This window comes from Apteryx rowi, unplaced genomic scaffold (assembly GCF_003343035.1).
Source record: "Apteryx rowi isolate R43461 unplaced genomic scaffold, aptRow1 scaffold_18, whole genome shotgun sequence".
Taxonomy (NCBI): domain Eukaryota; kingdom Metazoa; phylum Chordata; class Aves; order Apterygiformes; family Apterygidae; genus Apteryx; species Apteryx rowi.
Window position 1 is genome coordinate 1,763,102 of NW_020448085.1, and position 22,023 is coordinate 1,785,124.

The 22,023-nt window shown below is 36.9% G+C and overlaps 1 protein-coding gene across 1 annotated transcript in view; it reads left to right on the plus strand.

Annotated features, from left to right (window-relative positions):
* Positions 1-737: 737 nt before the first annotated feature.
* LCP2 (lymphocyte cytosolic protein 2) overlaps positions 738-22,023 on the plus strand; it is a 36,723-nt gene continuing 15,437 nt past the window's right edge. Inside the window, exons 1-7 of the mRNA XM_026061317.1 lie at positions 738-1,042; positions 4,078-4,140; positions 8,025-8,071; positions 17,448-17,513; positions 18,440-18,471; positions 19,944-19,981; positions 21,396-21,594. Coding sequence (XP_025917102.1) covers positions 965-1,042; positions 4,078-4,140; positions 8,025-8,071; positions 17,448-17,513; positions 18,440-18,471; positions 19,944-19,981; positions 21,396-21,594 — 523 coding nt within the window. The 5' untranslated portion in view covers positions 738-964. The remainder of the gene's footprint in view (positions 1,043-4,077; positions 4,141-8,024; positions 8,072-17,447; positions 17,514-18,439; positions 18,472-19,943; positions 19,982-21,395; positions 21,595-22,023) is intronic.

Consider the following 22,023-nt stretch of genomic DNA (forward strand, 5'->3'; position numbering starts at 1 on the left):
TTGGCTATACATGACAGATGCTGTTTATCATGTACCTATGGTAATATTATGTTTCTGTGGATTCTTTTTCAGACATATAAAAATTCTCATTACAGACAGCTGAGAAATGGAGCTAGATGAAGAAATAATGACAATGTAATCACTTTTTATCTATGCTTGTTTTTTAATTTCACTGAGAGATAGTCACCACCCTAAATCTGAAGGACTGAACAAATGCTGGCTGTATTCACACTAATTCATTCATAGTTTCTTATCTTCAGTACCAATAAGAACCTTTTATTTTCTGTATTTAATATAAAATAGCATATTGCTATACACATACGATTTGATCAAATCCACAAACATAATGCAGAGCTTGCTAATTAGAGTTTGCGTATGAGTTTGAGAAACCCATTGCATGAATCGTGTTAGATTATAATATAGAAAGCCAATGTGACACTGCGGGTGGTGAGATATGGTGAAGAAGTTTCTCTTAAGTAAACTTTTCCTCGTTTTGGGGGGACTGCCCGGGCAAGACTTGCACAGAAGCAGAGACCAATGCAGCTAATATACCAATATTTTTATACTGGATATAGTATACAAATATGCAAAGACTGTTGTGATGTAATTACAAGCAGAGAGGGTCCAGAGGAGCTTACTTGTATGTAGCAGGCAGAGCATTTTCACCAGGTTGCTGTGCTTCCTTGTTTACTTATTTATATACAGACAAAGGAAGTGGTAAGGCTGACTAGCTGACAACTTTTCTGAGAAGAGACCATTTTGTATTAGAGGAAGCAGTATCTCTCTTGGATGTGCTAGCAACGTGATTCTGAAATAAAAAGACTGCTAAAAGAAGGAGCTGGGCATTTACTAGGCAAAGGGATACTGGACTCGCTGGAGGTGATCACACACACRGGATATATGGCTGTTTCATCGACACTACTGGCATGAATGGTCTCTAACTGCCTGCAAGAGAAAACTCACAATGGATTTGAGAAACATTCCCTATCGTTCAGACGTGGTTACGTGGAACCCAGATGACTTAGCAGAATATTTTAAGAYGGTGAGTTTAACTGTGTTTTGTCTTTGTATGACAGAGGAGCAAACTACTGCAAAATGTTTATGCTAAATATAGATATTTTTATAACAGAAAAAGTTTGTTGCAAAAATAAAACCCCAAATCACTACCAATTAAGAAACTGAGCTAAACTTGGTAGTGAAACCTATAAATGAATCTTGAAAGTGTATTTTAAATTAACTGTAAGAGAAACTGACGTTTTTTCAGAGAAAATGCACACATTACTATAACAACTGTTGATATACCATATATTAAGAGCTGTAAAATACATTAAGGTGTAAAGATTACAAGCTTTCTAGGTCTTCTTCAATGATTTTCAGAAATGAGATGTTTCAAATTGCTCAGTGTTCACAAATGAGATTCTGAGTGTCTTTGCTAATCAAGGCATCCCTATGAACTCAGCCAGGAACTTCACAGATGGGGATACGTGAACTCCTGTTCACTCCCGAAAAAAAGGGTCAGTTTGAAACCTTTTGCCTTGTGGTTCTACTTTTCTGCTTGAAAACTTCCTGGACAAAACTCATGGCTCAGTTCCTCCCTTCTCCCCTGCTTAAGAGAGAGCTTTCAACAAGGTTCCTAGCCACCCTTTTTCTCCCCTCACTGTCACTTTTTCTGATATTACCTTGGGTGGCCAGCTAGGGACTTTACTTCTTTCACTGGTGACCATTTCTAAATTTCATTTTACAAGGTGGAGGATTTTCCACACTTAAGAAATACTTTCAAGGGTAATATGGCAATTCAGTGTCAATCCTCTACGCAGCAATGCTGACACCATTRTAATTACTCAGGAATGTGCAACTGACCCAGTTTTACTGAAATTTCATTTCTATATGTTYTCTACAAATTCCTCATTTTTCCGTTCACCTCAGAGATGGTGCCTTGCCTATCTCCCTCACAACAGAATATGTTCCTCCCCAAATCCCAAACTGTCAGCTTGGAATTTAACATTCAGATCAATCAAAAGATTTGGGAACATTTTCAAGCAATGCCAGCATACCTGTTTCATTTTCAAGTGAGCTATCAGACTAGTCTTGAAAAAAACAGGAACACTTTAGGGTTTGCTATTGAAATCATGCAAAATTCATGGTTTCAACAGTTTTCATAGAGTTTTCTTTGGGGAGTTGGGGTAAGTTTGAAACTAGAATGCAAAACTAGGCAACAAAGACAAACAGATAAAACACAAAGTCAGTGTTTGCAAAATCTCCAGAGACGTGAAACTGCCAGCTATCTGCAAACCTTTACTTCCAAGCACAGTGGTTAGCGGCACGCACAGTAAAGTGAAACAAAGAAATGGAGATAGAGCAGATGAGCTCATTATCAGCAACCAACTTCAGATGAATAAGAAAAACATGACGGCACTGGGGCATGGTGGTTTGGATCACTATTTCCAAGAGACAGACAAATGAAATGGCTTCCTGAAAGAGTTGCCAGTGATTTGCCCAACAGCGATACAGGAATTAACTATAAGTTCTGTCGTAATTAAACGGACCCTGGAACACGAGCTTTTGAGTATCTCCCCTCTATTGATCCACAGAGACTCCCCAGGATACAGAGGGGTGAATCAGGGCCAAGAAAAGCTGCTCAAAGTCTCACAGGAAATCTGTCAGACAATGATGTCAACCTAAGTTAGACAAGTCTGGGCTAGGTGACCAGATCCTTCTCCCCAAATTAACCCATACAATTTCCCTCACACATAGAATTAAAGGGTTTAGTATTATACCTTAGCAATGTTTTATTTTCATCTGACTGCTATCTTTTGCCTGGGAAGTATCCTGCAGCCACATGTTTAGGATTCAGTTCCAAGAGGGATGAGCAATTCTTTTCCTGCTAAACTGAGATAATTGAGGGATGATTTTCAAAGGTGTCAATCACATTCACTTCCACCGTCACCTAACGAAGTGACTGGTCATGACATAGGGCAGTGGGAGTTAAGATCTTTGTCAAGTCTAGTTAGCAGTTGCTCGCTGCTACAGTCAGGATTGTGCTGGCAATATCGTAATAGTATTCATTATATGAAAGAGTCATTATTTAGAGGTTTAAATCTTCAGTCGGCACAAAAGTTTTAATCTGCATTTGAAAATGTTTAACAGAGTTAGGTCTGTTTCTGTATATGAGTAACTGAAGGCAGCTCCCATAAACTCTCAGCTGTTCAAACGCTTTGGGGATCTGGTCTCAAACAACAACTAGTTACAAGATTTAATTGTACTCCTTAAAATGGACTAGAATAAAAAGAATGAAGAAAGGACATCATATTCCCTTTAAGACTTTCTCTACTGTAGAGGAGATCTCCCAGCAGCCCAGGATCTTTTGGCTGTATAACTTTGACTAGCTGAAGTCCCAGGCAAGACTGCAGCCATTCTTTCATTTTGAGAATAAAAAGTTCTCCAAAAAGTCACTTTGCCTGCTCTTGGGGTTTCTTCTGCCATGGACTTACCTACTTGAAACAAAAGAAATGCCTTGTAGCCTTTATAATTAATTTATTTAATCCTTTAGAGATCTAAAAGATAAGCTATTTTCTCACAGGATGTTACTTCAGTTCAAATCTAAAACTTAAGGCACCCACTGGAAATATTTAAAAGTCATGTCCTTCCAAATGTGGCTATTATATTTTATTTTATTTCTGCGAGTCCCTCAATTTACATTTAAATTTTATCCTGGTAGAACCAGGAACTTTAATGTTCCTAAATGTGTGAAAATACACTGAAGGATCTTTGTCTTAAAAATCCATGTTTACAGACCAAAATGAACCATTTTGACAGTCCAGGATACAGAAAAACATGAAGTTATAGCATCTAAGTGGGGTCATGAACTGCAGATCTGTCTGTTTTTATGAGTTTATTCCAATGAAGATTAAAAAATATATTGTTCACTAATGTGATCCCTAGGACAGACAAGACACAGTAGGCTGTCTCATACACGAGGCTAATTTGAAGCATCTACTCAAAGCTAGCCATGTGGATAAGTGCCTTAGCCCATTCCTATAATTAAGTGTGCAATAATCATCTTCCTTTCTTTGGCAGTTAAAGTACAAAGATTGTGAGAAAGTCGTGAGAAAGCACAGTATAAATGGACAAAGGTTTTTGGTAAGTAGAGTTGTAAAATTCTTTAAATGGGGTCATTGTTCTGACCTTTCCTTCCTTTGGATCAGCATTTAGCTTCTAGATGGTTAATCAGGTCTAAATATCTGGATACGGATAGAATATGGAATGCTGGGAACCCAAGAATGTTGTTTAATATGTATGTATTTTAGTATCTTTTAAACGGACAGGGAAGCTATGAAGCCATAATGTTGCCCTGAATTCATCTCTTTCTTTATAGGAAATGCTTGTTTTCAAATATTAACTAGAAAAACCTCACATTTATCAGTTCTGCTCTCCTACCAAAGAAGAAGTGGACAAGGCCACAACAAGTGGCCTTCTGCTGAAGTCACTATTTCATGCCTCTAGAGTTAGAATAAGATTTCTTCTGCAGCAACACACAAGCRATGAACTGTAATAGCATCAAAAATAGTTAGCAAAGTCCCACTGGATTTAAATCAATATTGCTATAGGGAAGGTAGTATGCATGGTCCAGGCTGTACCAGTGACTTGGCTTAACTTTAGAAAAGCTGACAATTCCCATTTATATAGCCGCTGTTTTCAGGTCTTAAGTATACATCCATAAAGATGTGTAAAGGTTTTAATTATTATTTCATTTTTTTAATTTCTATTTTATTTCCAAGTTTATTATTTATTCTATTTGATTTTCCCAAAAGTCCACATTTTGATTAGCTGCCTTATTAGTCACAGTGGATAAATCTGTGCACATTTCTTTTAAAGCCCTCTTATTTTTTATTTACTTGTCCTAATGTATCAAGTTTTTTGACATTTCATAGAAATGAAGCACAAAATTTTTTCAACATCTCTAGTAGGAACAGATAATCCTGGGGGATTACCTCCCCCTCCTACTGGATGGTGTCAGAATTATTCAGTATGTCATAGGATTTATTACACTAACCACTAAGAGATTTTCCTTAACTCAAGCACTGAGAATCTGTGGCTGGAGGRGGAGTTCTGGCTGTGGAAACATTATGAAACCCTGGAAGTGTGTGAGGTACAAATAACAATAGCAATAGCAGTGAAATTCCTAAGTGATTTTTTTGAATTTCTGTATTGTTTCCCGAGTGTTTCTATAAATACATAGCTTAGAGTGCAGCATTTCTTCAAAAACATCCTAGCAGATTCAGAGGATGCTTTTCTATTAAGTAGGCAGCTGCTCAAGTCTGCTGAGACAGATGTTTTTAAGCTTTTGACCTACTTGACAATTTTATAATGCAAAAAAGGTTCGCCCATGAAATAGAACAATAGGAGAATTTAAGTGCATTATTCCAGAGTGCAAAGCAATCTTGAAAAAAATAATTGCTTCTCTATACGAATGATGTTTCTGGGAAATATCTTTTGCCATCTTTAAGTGACTGGAAACTGCCAAATTACCTTTGGACACAATGAACAGTTAAGATTCAGTGTTTGCAGGTTTTATATCACTGTTAGATCTCTATGGTGAACCTGCCTGCAAAAATAGTACTGTTCTATTCAACAGAATAGCTTCCTAGTTTCAAAGTCACATTTCTGTTTCTGCTGCCTACCACAATGAAAGTCCAGTTGAAATGTAGTAGGAATAAAACCAGAGGGATTCCACATAACTTAATCTAATAAAATTCTCTAAGATTTAATAGAGTGACGTGGCCTTTTTAGGAGAGTTTAAACCCATAACATTTGTCAGGTTTATCACCAGAACAGAATTCTAGAGAGAAGTTTAAAGAGTCTTTAGAAAAAACTAAGATTCTTCAGTAAATACTGCAGGGCATTTCCATAMAGGCAGTACATTTTTACAGTGTTTTCCTCCTGTGAGTACTCCCAGGGGCAAAATAGCGCTCGAAAACACAGCTTGGATTTGTTCTGTCCTGGAAATCATTGATACCATTGTGAACCACTGTGTAATTAGAAACTTCTTATTGCTGGCAGTGAGAAAGACAGAAAGAACCAGACTGTCCTCCATGTTCCAAAGAGGCTTTGCAAAGCTGGTGATTAACTAAACAAAACACTTCCTCAAAATTTCCACAGGGCACTGATCTGATCTAAGCTTGGAGTCWCCCAACAGCACACAACAGAGGAGAGGCCCACTGTTTTTGCCGGAGCAGCCATAAAGCTCTCAACACTTAGCACGCCTCGGCTCACGTCCTCAGGACCAATCTGCAATGCAATTGCTATTTTATGGCAGAAAGGAGAAGAAAACCCCCATTTCTAGAAAGATTTTTTTAAAAGTAAAAAGCACATGAGCTTTTGCCTTGACCATTTGTCCGTGTTTAAGCTTTGCTAGGCTGCCAAGGCTACTCTCTGAAGTCCAGGGAGTCCTCCAGCAGCACCACAGCTGTGGCACCCTTGGGGTTGTGCGAAGGGTGTTGTCACAGCAGCTAACGGTTCAGCTTGTGCAAAACCTCCACTAGGACACGTCACATGACATGCGCTGCGATGCGATGATACAGAGACGGTTCTTATCACAGAGCTCTCCTCTGCTCTAGCAAATCATGCCACTATTTAAAAGCTGATAGTTTTACACAGAAACTTCATGACCAAGCACAATTTTGCATGATTTCATCACAAAGACATGAAGAAATTCAAGTATATTTAGCCTGAAGTTTCTGAAGTCACTTAAATACCAGATTTTTAGCAATACTAAAAAGCGTGAAACAAAATAGCCTAAAATCAGAGTCTGCTGTAAAAGTTTGCCTTCCCTACCAGGAACAGTGCTTTACAAACAACAGTTCCCTCACACGTTGCTTTTAAAATTACAAAGGTTTAAAAAAAAGCATTTGAAATATTCTTTTAGCATTTACTGAGAGAAGTATAATTCCAAAATTTCCAGGAAGAGTTCTGTAGTCATTAATCATGATTACAAGCAGACCATGTATGTTCTGTTGAGCTCACTTCCATAATAGTTAGGACAGGACCTCATCGGGGGGTAGCTCTCCATAAATGGTGTGACATTGTCTACTGAGATGAGTTACAATATCTCAAGACATCTTTAATAATAAATCCATAAAAGATACATTATCCTACATGCTAGATAAATACAGCTGATGGCAATGCACAGTGAAAACCAATATCCAGAAAGCATGAGAAAGAAAAGAGGGGAAAAAAATAGAAGACTCTTCAATTAAAAATATTCTGGGGATTTTTTGTTATACTGTTTTCCCACTTTAGCTTAAGTATCTCTGACAACCTGTGGGGGGGGGGAGGGCATTGCAGGGGAGCTCTTTTGAGAGGCAGACTCAGAGCAGGGATGGATTTTAACCTTGCCTGTAGGTTGGTGTGACAATATAACACCAATAAAGAATTGGATTAGAACCCAATTCAGGAAAGCAAAAGGCTTGACTTTAACTTTGCACAGAGTCCCATTAATTTCAAACTAATCCTAGAAGAACAATTCATATGCCTGTAAATACATCAATTTACCCAGCTCTCCTGTGGTAAGAGCAGGTCTAAGATATCACTTCTCCTTACAGATCATTCTTACCATATATCCTTAAATCATCCTAGCTACAGAATACTTCTTTCAAGTTAGACACGATTAACTACTTTGTTGAAGCAATTTGTGTAAACAAATACACATAATGTTTATTAACGTCCTAGCTAGCTGAATATAACTGACAGCAACATAAAGTGAAAGCCAACTTTCWGCAAAACTGAGAGAAAAATTTATAGAGGACTTTTTAATAAAATGGGTTCACATCTGTTAAGTTTTATTTACCAGTAGTCCATGGGACAGGCAGACTGTTTTCTTGTATTACTTTTCTACATACTTTACATTCCTATCAGTTGAAAAATCATGACATGTTTTTGAATATGCTTTTGAATATGCAAACTGCTGTAAGTCACAGGTTGCTCTGTGGACAATTTTTAATATATACCATCTGTTTCCTTTTCAGAACATGTCTGAAAATGATATTCAGAAATTTCCCAAACTCAGAGTGCCGTAAGTAAATCCAAACAGATTTTACATTAAAAATTATCTTAATTGGTCTGCAGTGAAAACTGATAGTAAACATCAGACAAATTATTTGAACTGATTGTCTGAGGCTCCTGTTGAGACTCCTTCTTGTCCGAGCTGGTAACAGTTCCCCCCATTCCCCCTCCCTTTGAGACTCCTTCTTGTCTGGGGCCTTTTGGTAACAATTAGTTACAGACCTACTTATTATACCTTGCTGGGAGAAAAAGAAGGATGTTCTTAAATAAAAACAAAGGAGTGTTGTCATGGCTGCTCAAGCACAATGATACAATACAAAAGAACTGTCTGGGGATGTTCAAAAGAAGTGGTCTTACCTCATTCCTATTCAAATTCTTCTTTGACTGACAGCAGCTAAACCAAGGCTAACCTATTTTGGGAGTATTATATCAGAGTAAAATTTAACTGTTCAATGCTTAACTGTTGACTTTCACTCAAAGGAAAAAAATGTCAGCTATGTATACAAGAGTTAAAGAGTTCCAGCATTTTTCATCACATGCTTTTCTCTTTAGGTAGGCATTAAAAAGAAATCAGACTCGAACTTCTGATTCCATGTTAAATAGCTTCCATGGTACCTGTGGGTTAGGCCTCGAAAAAGTTTTGAACTAATCTGAATAGTTTTCATAATTTCATAGCAAGTTATTCATGAAGAACAACATTCCCATTAAGTTAACAGAGTAACAGAGAAATTAGCTTTTTCTAATGTTTCATGGTGAAAGATGGATTTTATTTTGCTGTGAATCTTGTAGCATGTATTTAAGCTGCAAGTTAGAAGGTTTCTAACCATGAGATACATGGAGGTCTTCATGGCCTTCTAAACAATGGGACAGGAACTCAAGCTGTTTCAGCATTGCTGTTTCCTTGTTGCTCATTTCCCAGTTCCAGGCTCCTTCCCTCTCTGCATATCTTGATCTCGATAGGGAGACACAGTCTGCTTGTCTTTCTCTGAAGTATCAGAACTTGTGTAAGATGTGTTGGTGAAGCTAAAAATACTGAAAAATTCTGAAATACCTGTGTGGTCTATCATGGTCGTGTGCTCAAAGTTAAGCTGGTGGCTAGCTTAGAGGGAAGAAAATACCTCTCTTTGGATCATATCTGCAGAGACTTGAACTTGAAAGCCTTGGACATGATGTGTTTCTTAAGATCATATCAGTATTTTCATGGAATAAAATTCCTGAAAATGGGGATTTGTGGTGTGTTGTGACAGTAGATGGCCCAAATGTTATTGTTGACATTTCTGAACTTACTATCAGTTAACAGCCACATTTAATTGTGGTTATTGAGACTGTGAGGGACCAGAGTTAAACTAGGTTGTCTGTGACAAACTGACATTACCATATTGTTAAATACATTGTCTGTAATTCTCTGATTATTTTTCCCTCTTTCACAGTCTTTTGGCAAAATTGACTTGTGTTCTTCTTGTTTTAACTTTTAATTTTGAGAACCTTTAGTGATTTTCTTTAAAGTTCATAAATCAGAAGTGGTCAGTGGAACATCTTAAAAACATGCACAGACAAGACATTAATATCATAGGTGAACAGTTAAAAATCAAATTAAACAATGTGGAGTTGCTCTTAGCTCCTGTTCTAATCCATTGGTATCTCAAAAATTTTTTTGAAAATTACATTTTCATGGTCCACTTGCCTCATAACACTCTAGTAGAAAGTGAACAGCCATGCCTAGTACAATCTTTTGGGCTTCTCAGCAAGGTCCTAAATCAAGAACTTGAAAAGAACCGTGAAGCTCAGTGCACCACTTGGAGAACTCAATAAATGAGTAAAATTAATAAATCTGAACAAAAGTTGTAGAACTAAAAGGTTTTATACTCATCACATAGCCTTTGTTCTTATTTCATTTTTTTGTCCATAGAAATTAAGCTCCTTCAGCTGATCCTTCTTACCTATTTATAACTCACCTAGTAGACTAGAACAAATAATGAAATAATTAGAAAAGAACATCAATTAGAAATACAGTTTTGTGTGCATAGCTCAAATAGCCATTTATTTAAGGATAGTGAAAGGCTACATGGAAGTATTTTGAATATTCCACAATTTTAATATCACAGTTTCACATCAGCATGATCAACAAAAGAAGCAGTAGTAGTCAAACTACAGGAGGGATAGGACCAAGTTCTTCCTTGAGTTATGTATCTATACTACTTATATCAGCCAAAAGTACCTCTAGTGCACTTGTTCTCAGCTTTCTCCACACTTACCGACAAGGAAATAATGCCCTAGTATGCTGCGAATATGTATGAGAAAAGGTCAGTGTGATGTGGGATCCTCCATATATGCCACTGGTTAACGGAAGAATTTAGAGCTTTAATAGGGAACAGATCTGGTTGCCATTTAAAAAACAGAATAAGGGACTATTGCTCTTTTTAACATTGATTTCAGTACTTTGGAACCTCCTTGCTCTCAGCAAAATGAAAAGTGCTTGCTGTTGGTTTCTATTAGAACACAATCATTCCTTAAACTTTTACAATGCAAACAATAATGCAAACCTCTCCTAGTAGGAGGAGTTTTTCTACAAGCAGAAATACATATCAATATATTGTAATTATAGTGCCTGGTCTACTTAATCACAGTGCTGAAATCTGAGCATATTCTGTAAAAAGGCCTCCGTTAATAATAAGTTTCACAGTGACAGCATTGTTCAATGGAATGAATAAAAAGCACATATACAAGCCATATTGTTACCCAGCAACTCTAGCAAGGTTACGATGACCTACATGGGCTGAGAACAGAACCCAGCGCTTGCAACTGTACAAGGTTTGCTAACCACAGCCTATATCCATACAAGCCGCCTGAGAGGAGTATGTGGCTTTACAAAATATATATATTTGAGGAAATCTACTGATCAAGTTTTGAATATAACCGTGCCACTGCTTGGCGATGGTTCTGCGACTTTCACAGGAATTCTGCAGGGTCTAAGTGGATCACAGTTGTCATTACAAAGTATGAGGGCTCACTTACTGAAACTAATAAGAAACACAATTTTATTTTAACAGAATTATGATTTTGAAGCTTAACCTCCAGCAGTCATGTTACAGTTGCACACCTGCATGAATCTTCTTGTAGCTAATTTTTAAAAAACAGAAAAGCATTAAAATACTATTTTGAAAATTAAAATACTTTATAAAATCTTCAGAACTCTCTATTAAAAAGGTGGAACTCTTTACTGAAAACTTTGCCAAAAATTTACATTGTTTATATAAGAAGTAATACTGCACCATGATGGTTAATATGTGTTACTATACTACACATTGATACATTATAAATTGCTCATCTGTCATTTCCAATATCACATTCAAAGAATTTAAAAAATTCTCCATTAGCAGAAGTGATGCTACAGCAGAGCTGGGGCCTGCCCCATACATAAATGACTGAGGCATCAGGACAATCCTGCAAATTTTAGTCTGGCTAATGTTGTACAGAGAAAAGGGTTAATGGAAAGTAAGTCTGCACAGGATTCCCTGCACCTGCACAGGCCACACACAGATTTATTGAGGGATCATAAAGTAAGCTCTACAGTTTACCATTTACCTCTGTAATGATTCCCATCCTTGTGGGTGGTCACCACTTGATTTTCTTGTAGACCTGCCAGACTCTGCCAGTGATGCTAAGGACTCATACACAAGGTGATCTTTACTGGCATGGGTAAAGAAATCTATGCCGCATGTCCACTGAGGCATTGTATCTTGATGAGGCTGGAAAATGAAGACTGAATGAAGACTGATTTCATCAGCGTAGTTGAAATGATCAAAGTTGCCTTCACCTCTGAGCTATATCAAAAGTTGTGCCAAACAGAGCATTAGGTGACTGGAAACCCACATGCCCTCCTTCCCTTACAGCATCTAGGCCTTAAAAAAAAAAAACAACCTCAAATTTGACACTATTATACCRTCTGTGGCTTCTTCTGATAAATACAAAGTTTATACACTCATTCAGAATATCTACTGTGATGATGATGTCACTCTTTGAAGCCCTAAGACCCCTTGCACATGTTGCTATTAAAGTAATCTTAGGGAGAAGTTTAGAAAATTACCTTTGCTTAATGCCATATTTTGATTTAACATGCAACCTTTTCCTTCATTCCCACTTATGTATACAGTAGGTCCAGCTCAGGCCCCAGGCGGGCAAGGCAGAGTTCAGCTCCACTCACTACCTAACTTTTTCCTATTCCTTTAGAGGAGAGAGGAGGTGGAAAAAGCCACTTGGTCTTTGCCAGCCGAACTGCTCTGGGTGGCAGGGGGACAGTGGGAACGAAGAGAGATYCTTTGACTATCTTAAGGCTTCAGTTCAGAAGGCAGCACTTAAACACGTGCTGAACTTCAGGCATCTGCTTCAAGTGATTTGATGAACTGGAGCCACAGTGAAGATCTCATATATTCAGTTTGATATTGTAATTGCATAAACATATGAACAGTCTCATGTAAATAAATACAGAATCAACAGTGACAGTGGATACGATAATATTGGTAACACAGGTGCACAACCATAAGAGTGATGAAAGTTTGAGGGTGGGAGGTGTTATTTTTATTTTTTATTTTTTTATTAAATTAACCATCATAGCAACCTGAAGTTCAGAGTTAAGGTTTCATATAAACAAATCAGAAACCACACATTCAGGTAAGAAGTAGCCAATTACAGCATCTAAGCAACCTTGACTACACCTGAAATGGTTTCATCCAAAATCACACTGGATAGCATCACAATATGTTTAAAAGTGTTTAGGTATCTGAGATAAACAAATCAGTGTGAACTGATTTTAAGAAAAGCTCATGGTTTTCTATGTGTCCCTTCCAAAGCAGGTGATACAAGGCAGTTGTACGGTACCTTTTCTATAGGTAACTATTTATTTATAGCAATAACTCATTTTTCAGACTCAGTAATATATATTTTTTTAGGACAATCACTATCTAATTATGATTTTGTAGATCTTTGTATGAAACTATATCATCATCCTGAAGTCCATCATAAGAAACATTCTGTATGCAAGTTCCTAATCCTAACTAAACAGTCTAACTAAATCCTAACTAAATCAGAAGAAAATGCTATCACATAATATTTCTATGATTTGAACATACAGAATACCAGCTTTAAATCACTTGGTAAAAATTAACTTTTAAGAATACTAAGAATATCTTAAGAATTTAAGAACAGTTGCCATTCTATGAAAAGAAATATGCATATCTATTCTGCTGGATGTAGATCTAATATGGCACTGATGAAATATGTTTGAAGACCTGATATTACATGATTACATGTGGTAGAACCTAGTCCCCAGGTTCCAGACCATGAAGGATTATCCCTACCTCAGTCCTCCACAAATTTAGTGGTGATCCAGGAGATGTTCTAGCCAAGGAGATGTTCATCTATTACCCCCAGAGTTACCACACTGCTGCAAACCTTTAAGGAGCAGCCACATTTGGGCTAAGTAATCTATTGGTAAAAATACCTATCACATATTTTTTCTCCTTTTTTCTATTGTGAAATTAAAATAAATATTTGTTGCATGAACATTAGCTTTAGAGGTTGGGTCACCATAAATGTGGCTGTCATCCTAAATAAGAGATAGCATAGAAGTTGACCTAGCAATTATTCCAGGTATTAATAGCTTTGCTCAGGTGCACCTGTTTTCTTCAAACATACACTATGCTTAACACTTGGCATTTTTGTAACATGAAAAGATGTTAAAAACCACAGTGTTATATCTTTTGCTGAGCTCATTCATATTACTCTTATACCTGCTACATTTTATAAAAGATCCATTTAAGTTAATTTTAATAGCCCTTGGTTAATGAACACCTGAAACTTCACAAACAACACGCAACATCTTTAAAGAATAAATGGTATATTGGCAGAATGGAGGGGGGATATGGTGTATATTTTACACAGAGCAGACATTGAATATCTGTCTTAAGTGCAAAATGGAACTCATATCTAATCATGAGAACGTAATCAACATTTTGTTAATAAATCTAGTGAAACAAAAGGCCAATATACAGCTTAAGGGACACACACGGTTGTTTTCTTCTTGCTCATTATCACTTCTGGTAGTCATAGAGCATTATAAAAGTTCATACTTGAAGATACCAAATATGAATTCTGCAAGATATTTTAGAGCGCTTTCAACAAAACATGCCCGGGGCATTGGTGAATTTGTATGCACACATGCTCTCTAGGGTGGGATGCTAGAGAAGAATGTTAGATTTAGAACTTAACTGAAATTCAGTCAGTGTTGCATCTACCCAACAGACTTTTCTCAAAGGCCAAAACAAAGGAGGCTTAATCCCAAACTATGCTCTTGACAGTGTTCAAGATATGTGATCTCCTGGTCCTAGAGGACTTTGCCTTGCATTTCTCTCACCTATCTTAACTCCTTTGTCCCCATACATGTAGAACCATGTTTGCCTTTAAGCAAACAAAAGCCAGTTTTGGAGTACTGTTTTGGGCTGTTGCTTTTTTTTTTTTCTTTTCAACTTCCTGACAGTTTTAAGCTAAGTGTCTGGTGGAGGAGGCAGAAAGAGAAAGAGAAGTCTGTAACATTTTCTGCAAGTGCTGTTGCACAGCCTTATCCTGTCCTATCATCCACTCCCACAACTCAGAAAGCAGTGTGGTTTTGGTACTTCCTTCCTCACTGAGATCAGACTCAGCTGCTCAGTGCRCAAATCTTCTGTATTGACATTGCCTGTAAAGAGCCACCATATTAAACTTTGCTTTCTTTTTTTCTAATATATTCTCTGGTTTGAATCATTTTAAATAACCTTCAAGTGAAGATTAGACACTGTATTTTAAGCAGCAGATGATTAATTTTTTGGCAGCAGGATAAGATGAGCAAACTTTGTCCTTTCAGTTTTTCCCAAAATGATTCAAACCAGAGATTCAAACCTATCTTAATCTCACAGTTGGTGTAAATCCTCATTGCAGCCAGTCCCGGTTTAGTCCAGAAAGCTTCCAAACACTCAAGTCTCTTTCGTATTAATGGAGTTCTGAACAAAAAGAATTAGTAGCCTGACTTTTATTTTGCTTCTTTAGCTGAAAATAAACACAACATTATGAAAGATGCTTCCTCTCCCTCTCGTACAATAGAGAACTAGCCACACACAAGTTCCTTAATCTACTTCTCACTCAAAGCACAGGTCTACACCTCTGAATATTTCCTGGTATTTCAGCATAAAATTTGTGTTATTCAGGGAACCACAGGAGAAAAATGGACACAGCAACTTCCTTATCAGCTACAGCAGAAGGAAATTCTTGTGCAGATGAGTGTGGAAGAGTTGTATGGGAGACAAGAGCAAGACCAGCCCTATACCTATAACCTGGCATATTTCTTGCTTTATAGAATTTGCTTGGGTAGGGATGTCAGATTTAAACAACCGTAATCCTTCTTAAATTATTAACATTTGTTCACATTCTTATTCCAAAAGGGGAAAGTATGACAACATTTGCTCAAAATCAGAAGACTCCAAAGTGCTGTTTTAAAAAGAAAAACTAAAAATATTAAGTTCTTCCTCTGTCTTTCTATTTTCATACCTGGATCCTTGAGTACATGTCCTTAACTTCAAATTATCCACCTTAATAATTTTCAGACAGCATCATCACACTGATTTGAAATTGCTTGTTATCTCACATTTGTTGGTAGCATGATCTGCCTCCAWAGCACTTTCTATAATCAAATGGAGCAACTGTCTGCCTTAAATTTGTCTTTAATCTGAATTACACTAAATTAAGTATTAGGAAAGTAACAAGGGCAAGGGAAGGCATATTCAAAATAAGAGCAAGATGTTTACAGTGGTACAGGATAAAAAATAGTATGTTTTTGTTGGCTTTTTTTTTTTTTTTTTTTTTTNTAATATTGTAGTCCTTCAAAGCTTGCTTTACTCATGTCCCAGCCCAGGGAGTGAGCCCAGTTAGACATGAAAGAGATTCACAAATGAGGTCATTTGAAAAAAGTTAGGGAATCATTGTTGCCAAGTAGCAGAAAAAGATATGAAACAAGAAGAAAAACAAAATGAATTGCCAACTACCTGGCAATTGCCTGGCTATAATGAAAGATTTTAAAATACTGCTATAAAGTTGGTTGGCTGGATCTAAGATCTATGGAATAAATTCTGCACAAACAAACAATAAAGTTAAGATTTTACAGAATTTAGAATCTGCCTTAAACAGACATCTTCAATTCCTGATTGTTTTTTATAACATTTTTATTTTCACAGTTACAATGTCTGGTAGACTGAAATAATATAAGCTAGAAATAAAATGGGGTATTTTTAACAAGATGTGCGCAACTAACCTGCTTTGGATGTCATGGGACTTTCTCAGTGGGACTTTCCTCACAAAGAAATAATCAGTATTAAGAATCAGATCATGGCTTATCATATGGTTTCTCTGAAACAAAAACTTTCTTTGAAACGAAATAATTGTAGATGTCAACTTAATTACTAGCAGAGCAGAGTCCTGTTGCTCTCAGCAGCCTTAATTCTGCTTACCTCAATGACGACTGTGTCTTGTATGCTCAGAGTTTTCTCAGAAGTCAGTGAATATAAAATCCCTCACTCTCAGGCTCTGTGGATGCCAGCATTAATAGCAGCATAAGCAAAGTACAGTACTTGAGTGCATGCTCCTGACTGAAATTTCCCTCAAGACTGTATTTCACTGATTGCCGTTCACCCCACTGCTGTACACAAACTATACATGAGTGATGACAAACACATCAACCTGGAAAAATCTTTCTAGTCAAAGCTGTAGTCTTCATATGTTCCCTGAATATTTCTGCCTTTCTCTGCAAACGTGATATAATGTGAAACTAAACCTTTTCATCCTCTGTACTGGAGGCACTCCAGGTTAAGAATATCTTGGTTACAGAGGGAAGGAGATTAAATAGAATAGGGAGTAGACAGAGGGTGCGTTTAATCCCTGCTTCTGCAACTACAGGCTTGGAAAAAGCTGCTTCCTGAAACATTACTTTTTCCATGCAAAATAGCACAAATGTAATCAACATTATTTAAAGCAGAGTTCTAGTGCATGATGTCTCCCACACCCAAAACTTGTAAGGTTTGCTACTTTTAGTGTTGATTTTTAAACTTGATCCAACTACGTGTGTTTTTATTTATGTTTAAAAGGTTTAGTTTTCAATTAAATACACTATACTGCAACTTTACAATAAGTAGAGAAATCAAGTATCCTTGCCACATCGTAAATAATAATTCTGAATCACTAGATTTCATTTAGCAAAAATTGAGAGAAAATGGGAGGAAAGGAGGTGAGAAAGTGACTGACAAGTTTCAAGGAGGTTGGGTTTTTCATTTTTTTAAAACTATTTTTGTGTTTCTTTTAAACAGAATTATAAGTAAATTAAGCCAGGAAATTAACAGAAATGAAGGAAGGATATCATTCTTTCCAAAACGGTAGGTGAAAAAAATCAGCTTTCTTTTTCAATGTTTTCAGATGTATGGGTTTTTTTGACTCTTTTCCCTTTGATCAACAATACCTGTGTCATATGGACCACTTGGAAAGTTTATAAAACAAAATTCTGCCTTGTTACTGTTATCTGTTAAGAATAGCAAAGCCTGAGTCCATGAACACCCTGTATACTTCTTCCATGTCTAGAAACAAGTAACACAAATTTAAAACAACTTTCATCTTGAGWAAATTAATCTTTAGGAATGTTATAAAGCTTGACACAAATTACTACATTAATGAATCATCGTTAGTGCATTTTACAGACCTATATATTATGATGCTACTCTTTGTAATGCTTAACTTATACATATCTTTGAATGCAACATTCTTGCAATAGAAAAATATTGAAAAGTGCAATAACATTGATTCTTTTGGGTGGGTTCTTGAGAAAAAGAACAATTTGTATTCATATAGGATGATGATCTAACCTATAACATGATTTTACAYCCTCTGATAACATAGTTTTACACTTTTGCATTAACAAGAGTTCAAAACTAGAATTGAAAACCATTAAAATATTCGTCAATTCCACAAGTATTTATGGACTTGACTTTTCACCAGCTCCAAAGGAAATAGTAAAGAAAGTGTTTATCTTCAGGACTGGACCACTGGTAAGCTTATTTACCGAGTCCCCCTTTTTCCAAACACTCTACCTCACTGACTTGAAACTTTTTCAAGACAGTTTAGGCTGCATTAGTAACCTGTATCTGAAATACCAGGTAGCGTGTTTTTAGCATTTTGGGCAGAGTTAAGTTCATCTACATAAATTTCATTTTACTGTTAAAGCTATCCATGCAACAGATTTTAGTACACATAAACATTTTAATTATTAAAGCTGGAATGAATGAATTTGTTTGTATCTTTGTTGCAGGGCCCAAGCACAAAAGTTTCCTGAAAACCCAGGTAAGTGCATCCTGGCAAGTTGTTTATAACTACTAATACTGTTTAAAAATATTAAGATACTAAGTTAATCCTTGCAATGTTTACATTCAGTGTCATTGATATGACTTATATCAGCAATTCTTATAAGCTTAGGTTTTCTCGCTTATCTTCAATTAAGGTCTAGAACAGCGTATCAACAATAACTCCGCTTGAGTAATAAGCCTTTTCCGAACTTCCAAGATTAACTGCAGATAAATGAGCTAAATTAGAATTTACACCAGACAGAGGATCCAGCTTTCAGATCCAGACATTTCCAACCTCTGCGGCCTATCACAAAGCTTTAGAAGACTGGGAAACAACACACTAGCCCACTCTGGTTACAGTGAATATAGAGAGAGATCTCTGTGTGCCAGGTTTTCTTTATTATCAAATCAAACAAAAACACTGGTCACATCTTGAATTCAATAAAAGTTTTTGTCTTAAAACTTTAAGTGCAACAGTTTTATCAGTAATTATCTGAGAGAGAGAAGTCCTCCGATATTTAGTCTGGCTGGAGGTTAACCCAAACCACCCCTCATCTACTATGACTAACTGAATTCAGGCACACATTTCATATGGATCACTCCCATCATAAGAATGACTGTATTAGGTGTGAGAAAAGGTAAGAAGTAGTAAAGAACAGTATGCAAGGCAGAAAAAGGGAAAGGAAGAATCAGGAAGAAAGAGAGAAGTCTAGAAGAACAGAAGCAGGGCAGAGTAAATGGGGGGGGGGAAGCTGGTAGTGAAGAGAACACAAAAAAGTGGCAAAAAGAATAAAAGATAGTTAAAGGAGGAGAAGCAAGAAAACTTTTCTCTTTAAAGAGAAAAGATGGTAACGCAAGGCAAGAGCAGAGACATTTACATGCACATTCCCTTACTGCCTTTGTTTAACCTGATACTTAGTATCAGTGCTTATGTATTTCCATTCTCCCTACTCCTAGCAGCCTCCAACATTAGAGGCAAGTTTCCAGATGCCTGCCTCATACTTAATTTTCATTTAAATTATTTTCTTAATGGGCCAAGAGCACTTAAACTTCTGCAAGTTACCACTCTCCCCAGGCCTACTGAAATTTAAAAAGAAATCCACCTTCTGATTTAAAAGCTATAATAGTATTAAACGAAGAGGTAAGAAGTCTGACCTCATTCTCAAAGCATTCTACTTCAAATGGTATTTAAAACTGGAACACTAGGACAAACAAAGTGAAAGCACATATATCACATTATAAAAAATTGCTATACTCTTATTTTTGAAACACAATGTTTTTCCTAATATCTAATATCTTTCAAGAGCTACACATGAACGCTTGCCTTTGTTTGAAAGGCATACCTTGTTGCTGTGACAGAGCGTAGTGGTTCGGCAGTGGTTTGGGATGTGTTCTTCCTTTCTGTCTTGTTACTTTTTGATATATTAAAGTTGTACATGCTAAGAAGCCTGTGGCTGTTTCCTTATGCAGGATACAGTCAAGAAGAAGAAGATGACTGGTCTTCATTTGTAAGTATCAGGATGAAAAAAAGCCTACTGGCTAAACAGATCACCTCTTCCTTAAGCTCTGTCGTGTCTTGCATTATCAACTTTGGTCAGAGGGGAAAGAGTGGAGAATTACATGGGTGTTAGGCTCAGGAAAAGGAGATGGAGGAGCACGACTGATCGGGGCCATTGCATGCCAGTTTCTTCACTGAGAAAAGGGCCTCACCACCAGTAATACAAGACAGAGCTTCGCAACAGCAGTCCTGTACCACTGCCTCAAGCGCAGCCTCACAGCCTATGACCAGCCCTCCCTAGAACCATAGCTGTACTTCATATTCCTATTTCAAGCTCTTAGAAGTGGTTAGTAAAGGAAAGGTTGCAATGTTATTCAGTGGCAAATCTTGCCATTTTGTTTGCAATTTTACATTTTAAAGAATCCAATTCCTTGAAGCTGACTAGACAGACAAAATACTTTTTGCCTTTCTGCATAGAAAATGCATCAGTAAACGTCATTAGATCAAGCATGCGCAACTCAGCTAGCTGAATGAGTAAGCTGACTGTTATACAGTCCTGGTTTGTGAAGATCTCTCTCACCAACCAGTGCCAATGTTTTTTTTGCAAGAATATATGGAGAGGGATTTTTAGAAAGCACTTACTACTAAGTTTGCAGGAGTTTTACTGCTATTTCAGGAATGCTAGCGTCACAAGCAATGACCTGTAAAACACCTGAGCTAGGCCGATACTGAGCTATTCTGGAAATCTCAGCCAAGATACCAGTGACAAATTTATTATTMTTTTAAGTCATGGCACATTGCACAGAAGATGTGGGCAACAACCACTACCACATTTTCACTGTGATTTTACTAAATCTTCCAAGTTGTATGAAGTTGTTTTGATTCTGGTTAGTGGAGGGCACCGAGACCCGTCAAAGACCTAGTTGTTTCTGAAGTGCTTTCAAGAAGTTGAGCTCTGTGCTAAAGAGTACGTATTATTAAGTAGGAGTGTGTATCCACAGCTATGAATTACTGCTCCAGTATTTTTCTAGGAAGCACTGAATTCTTTGCTGGTGCCTTAACTCATATGGTATAGCACTGTGCATTCCCTGGTGGATACCTCAAAATGASTGAGATGAGAATGATGTGAATCTAACAGAAATGAAACATTTCAAAAAGCTATCACTTGGACTTGAACTTTCACTGCGGTTACTGTTATAAAATGATACTCATTTCCTCTCTTAAGCTGTTGAGTACTATATGCATTAATAAAATGCTGCCTCATTTACCCACTGCATTTCAACAGATAATTTTTTCTATTCAAAATGGTTTTAAAAACTTGATATCCTCCAGAGCGAAAAATACCACAATAAAAAGCCACAAGGAAATTGCACTGAAGTGTTTAGCATCCTGTTACAGTATCCATTTTTATGTGCACTGGCCAGGATGAAGATGATGACTACGAAAGCCCTGATGATGACCAGGAAAAGGAAGATGAGGCTGACTATGAATCACCAACAGAAGAACCTGAGGAAGCAGAACATGACAGTGATGGCTATGAGCCGCCTCCATCCAATAATGACGAAGCACACCACAATGTCATATTTCCTGCAAAGTCACTTGCAAACAACACAGATTATATAGGTAATTACCAAAAAGTAATTGTTATTAATAAACTACAAATGATGAATAAAAACTTGCTGTGGAAACAGACTGGACATTTAAAGTGGCTGATAACAAAACACAGTCAACAGTCCAGTTCATGAACAAGATTTAGTGACACAGATTTACTGCATGTTGGTGGCCTTGTGACTTCTGAAGTTCAATTTACTACTTCAGACAAGCTCTKTTGGTTTCAAAGTTTGTTATTCTGTGACGTGTGCATTATATGGCCTTTCATTTGGAACCTGCACCAAGTAAAACACAAGTGCATACTGTATTAGCTTTCGTAGTTGTCCCTTGGACAGAGTGAACTGTCACAACAATAGCAAAAAATCTCTAGTGAAAATCAGCTTTCTCTGCTTGTCATTTTTTATGTCTGATTCTTCAGTAGCCTGCAGCTGTGGAGTCAAA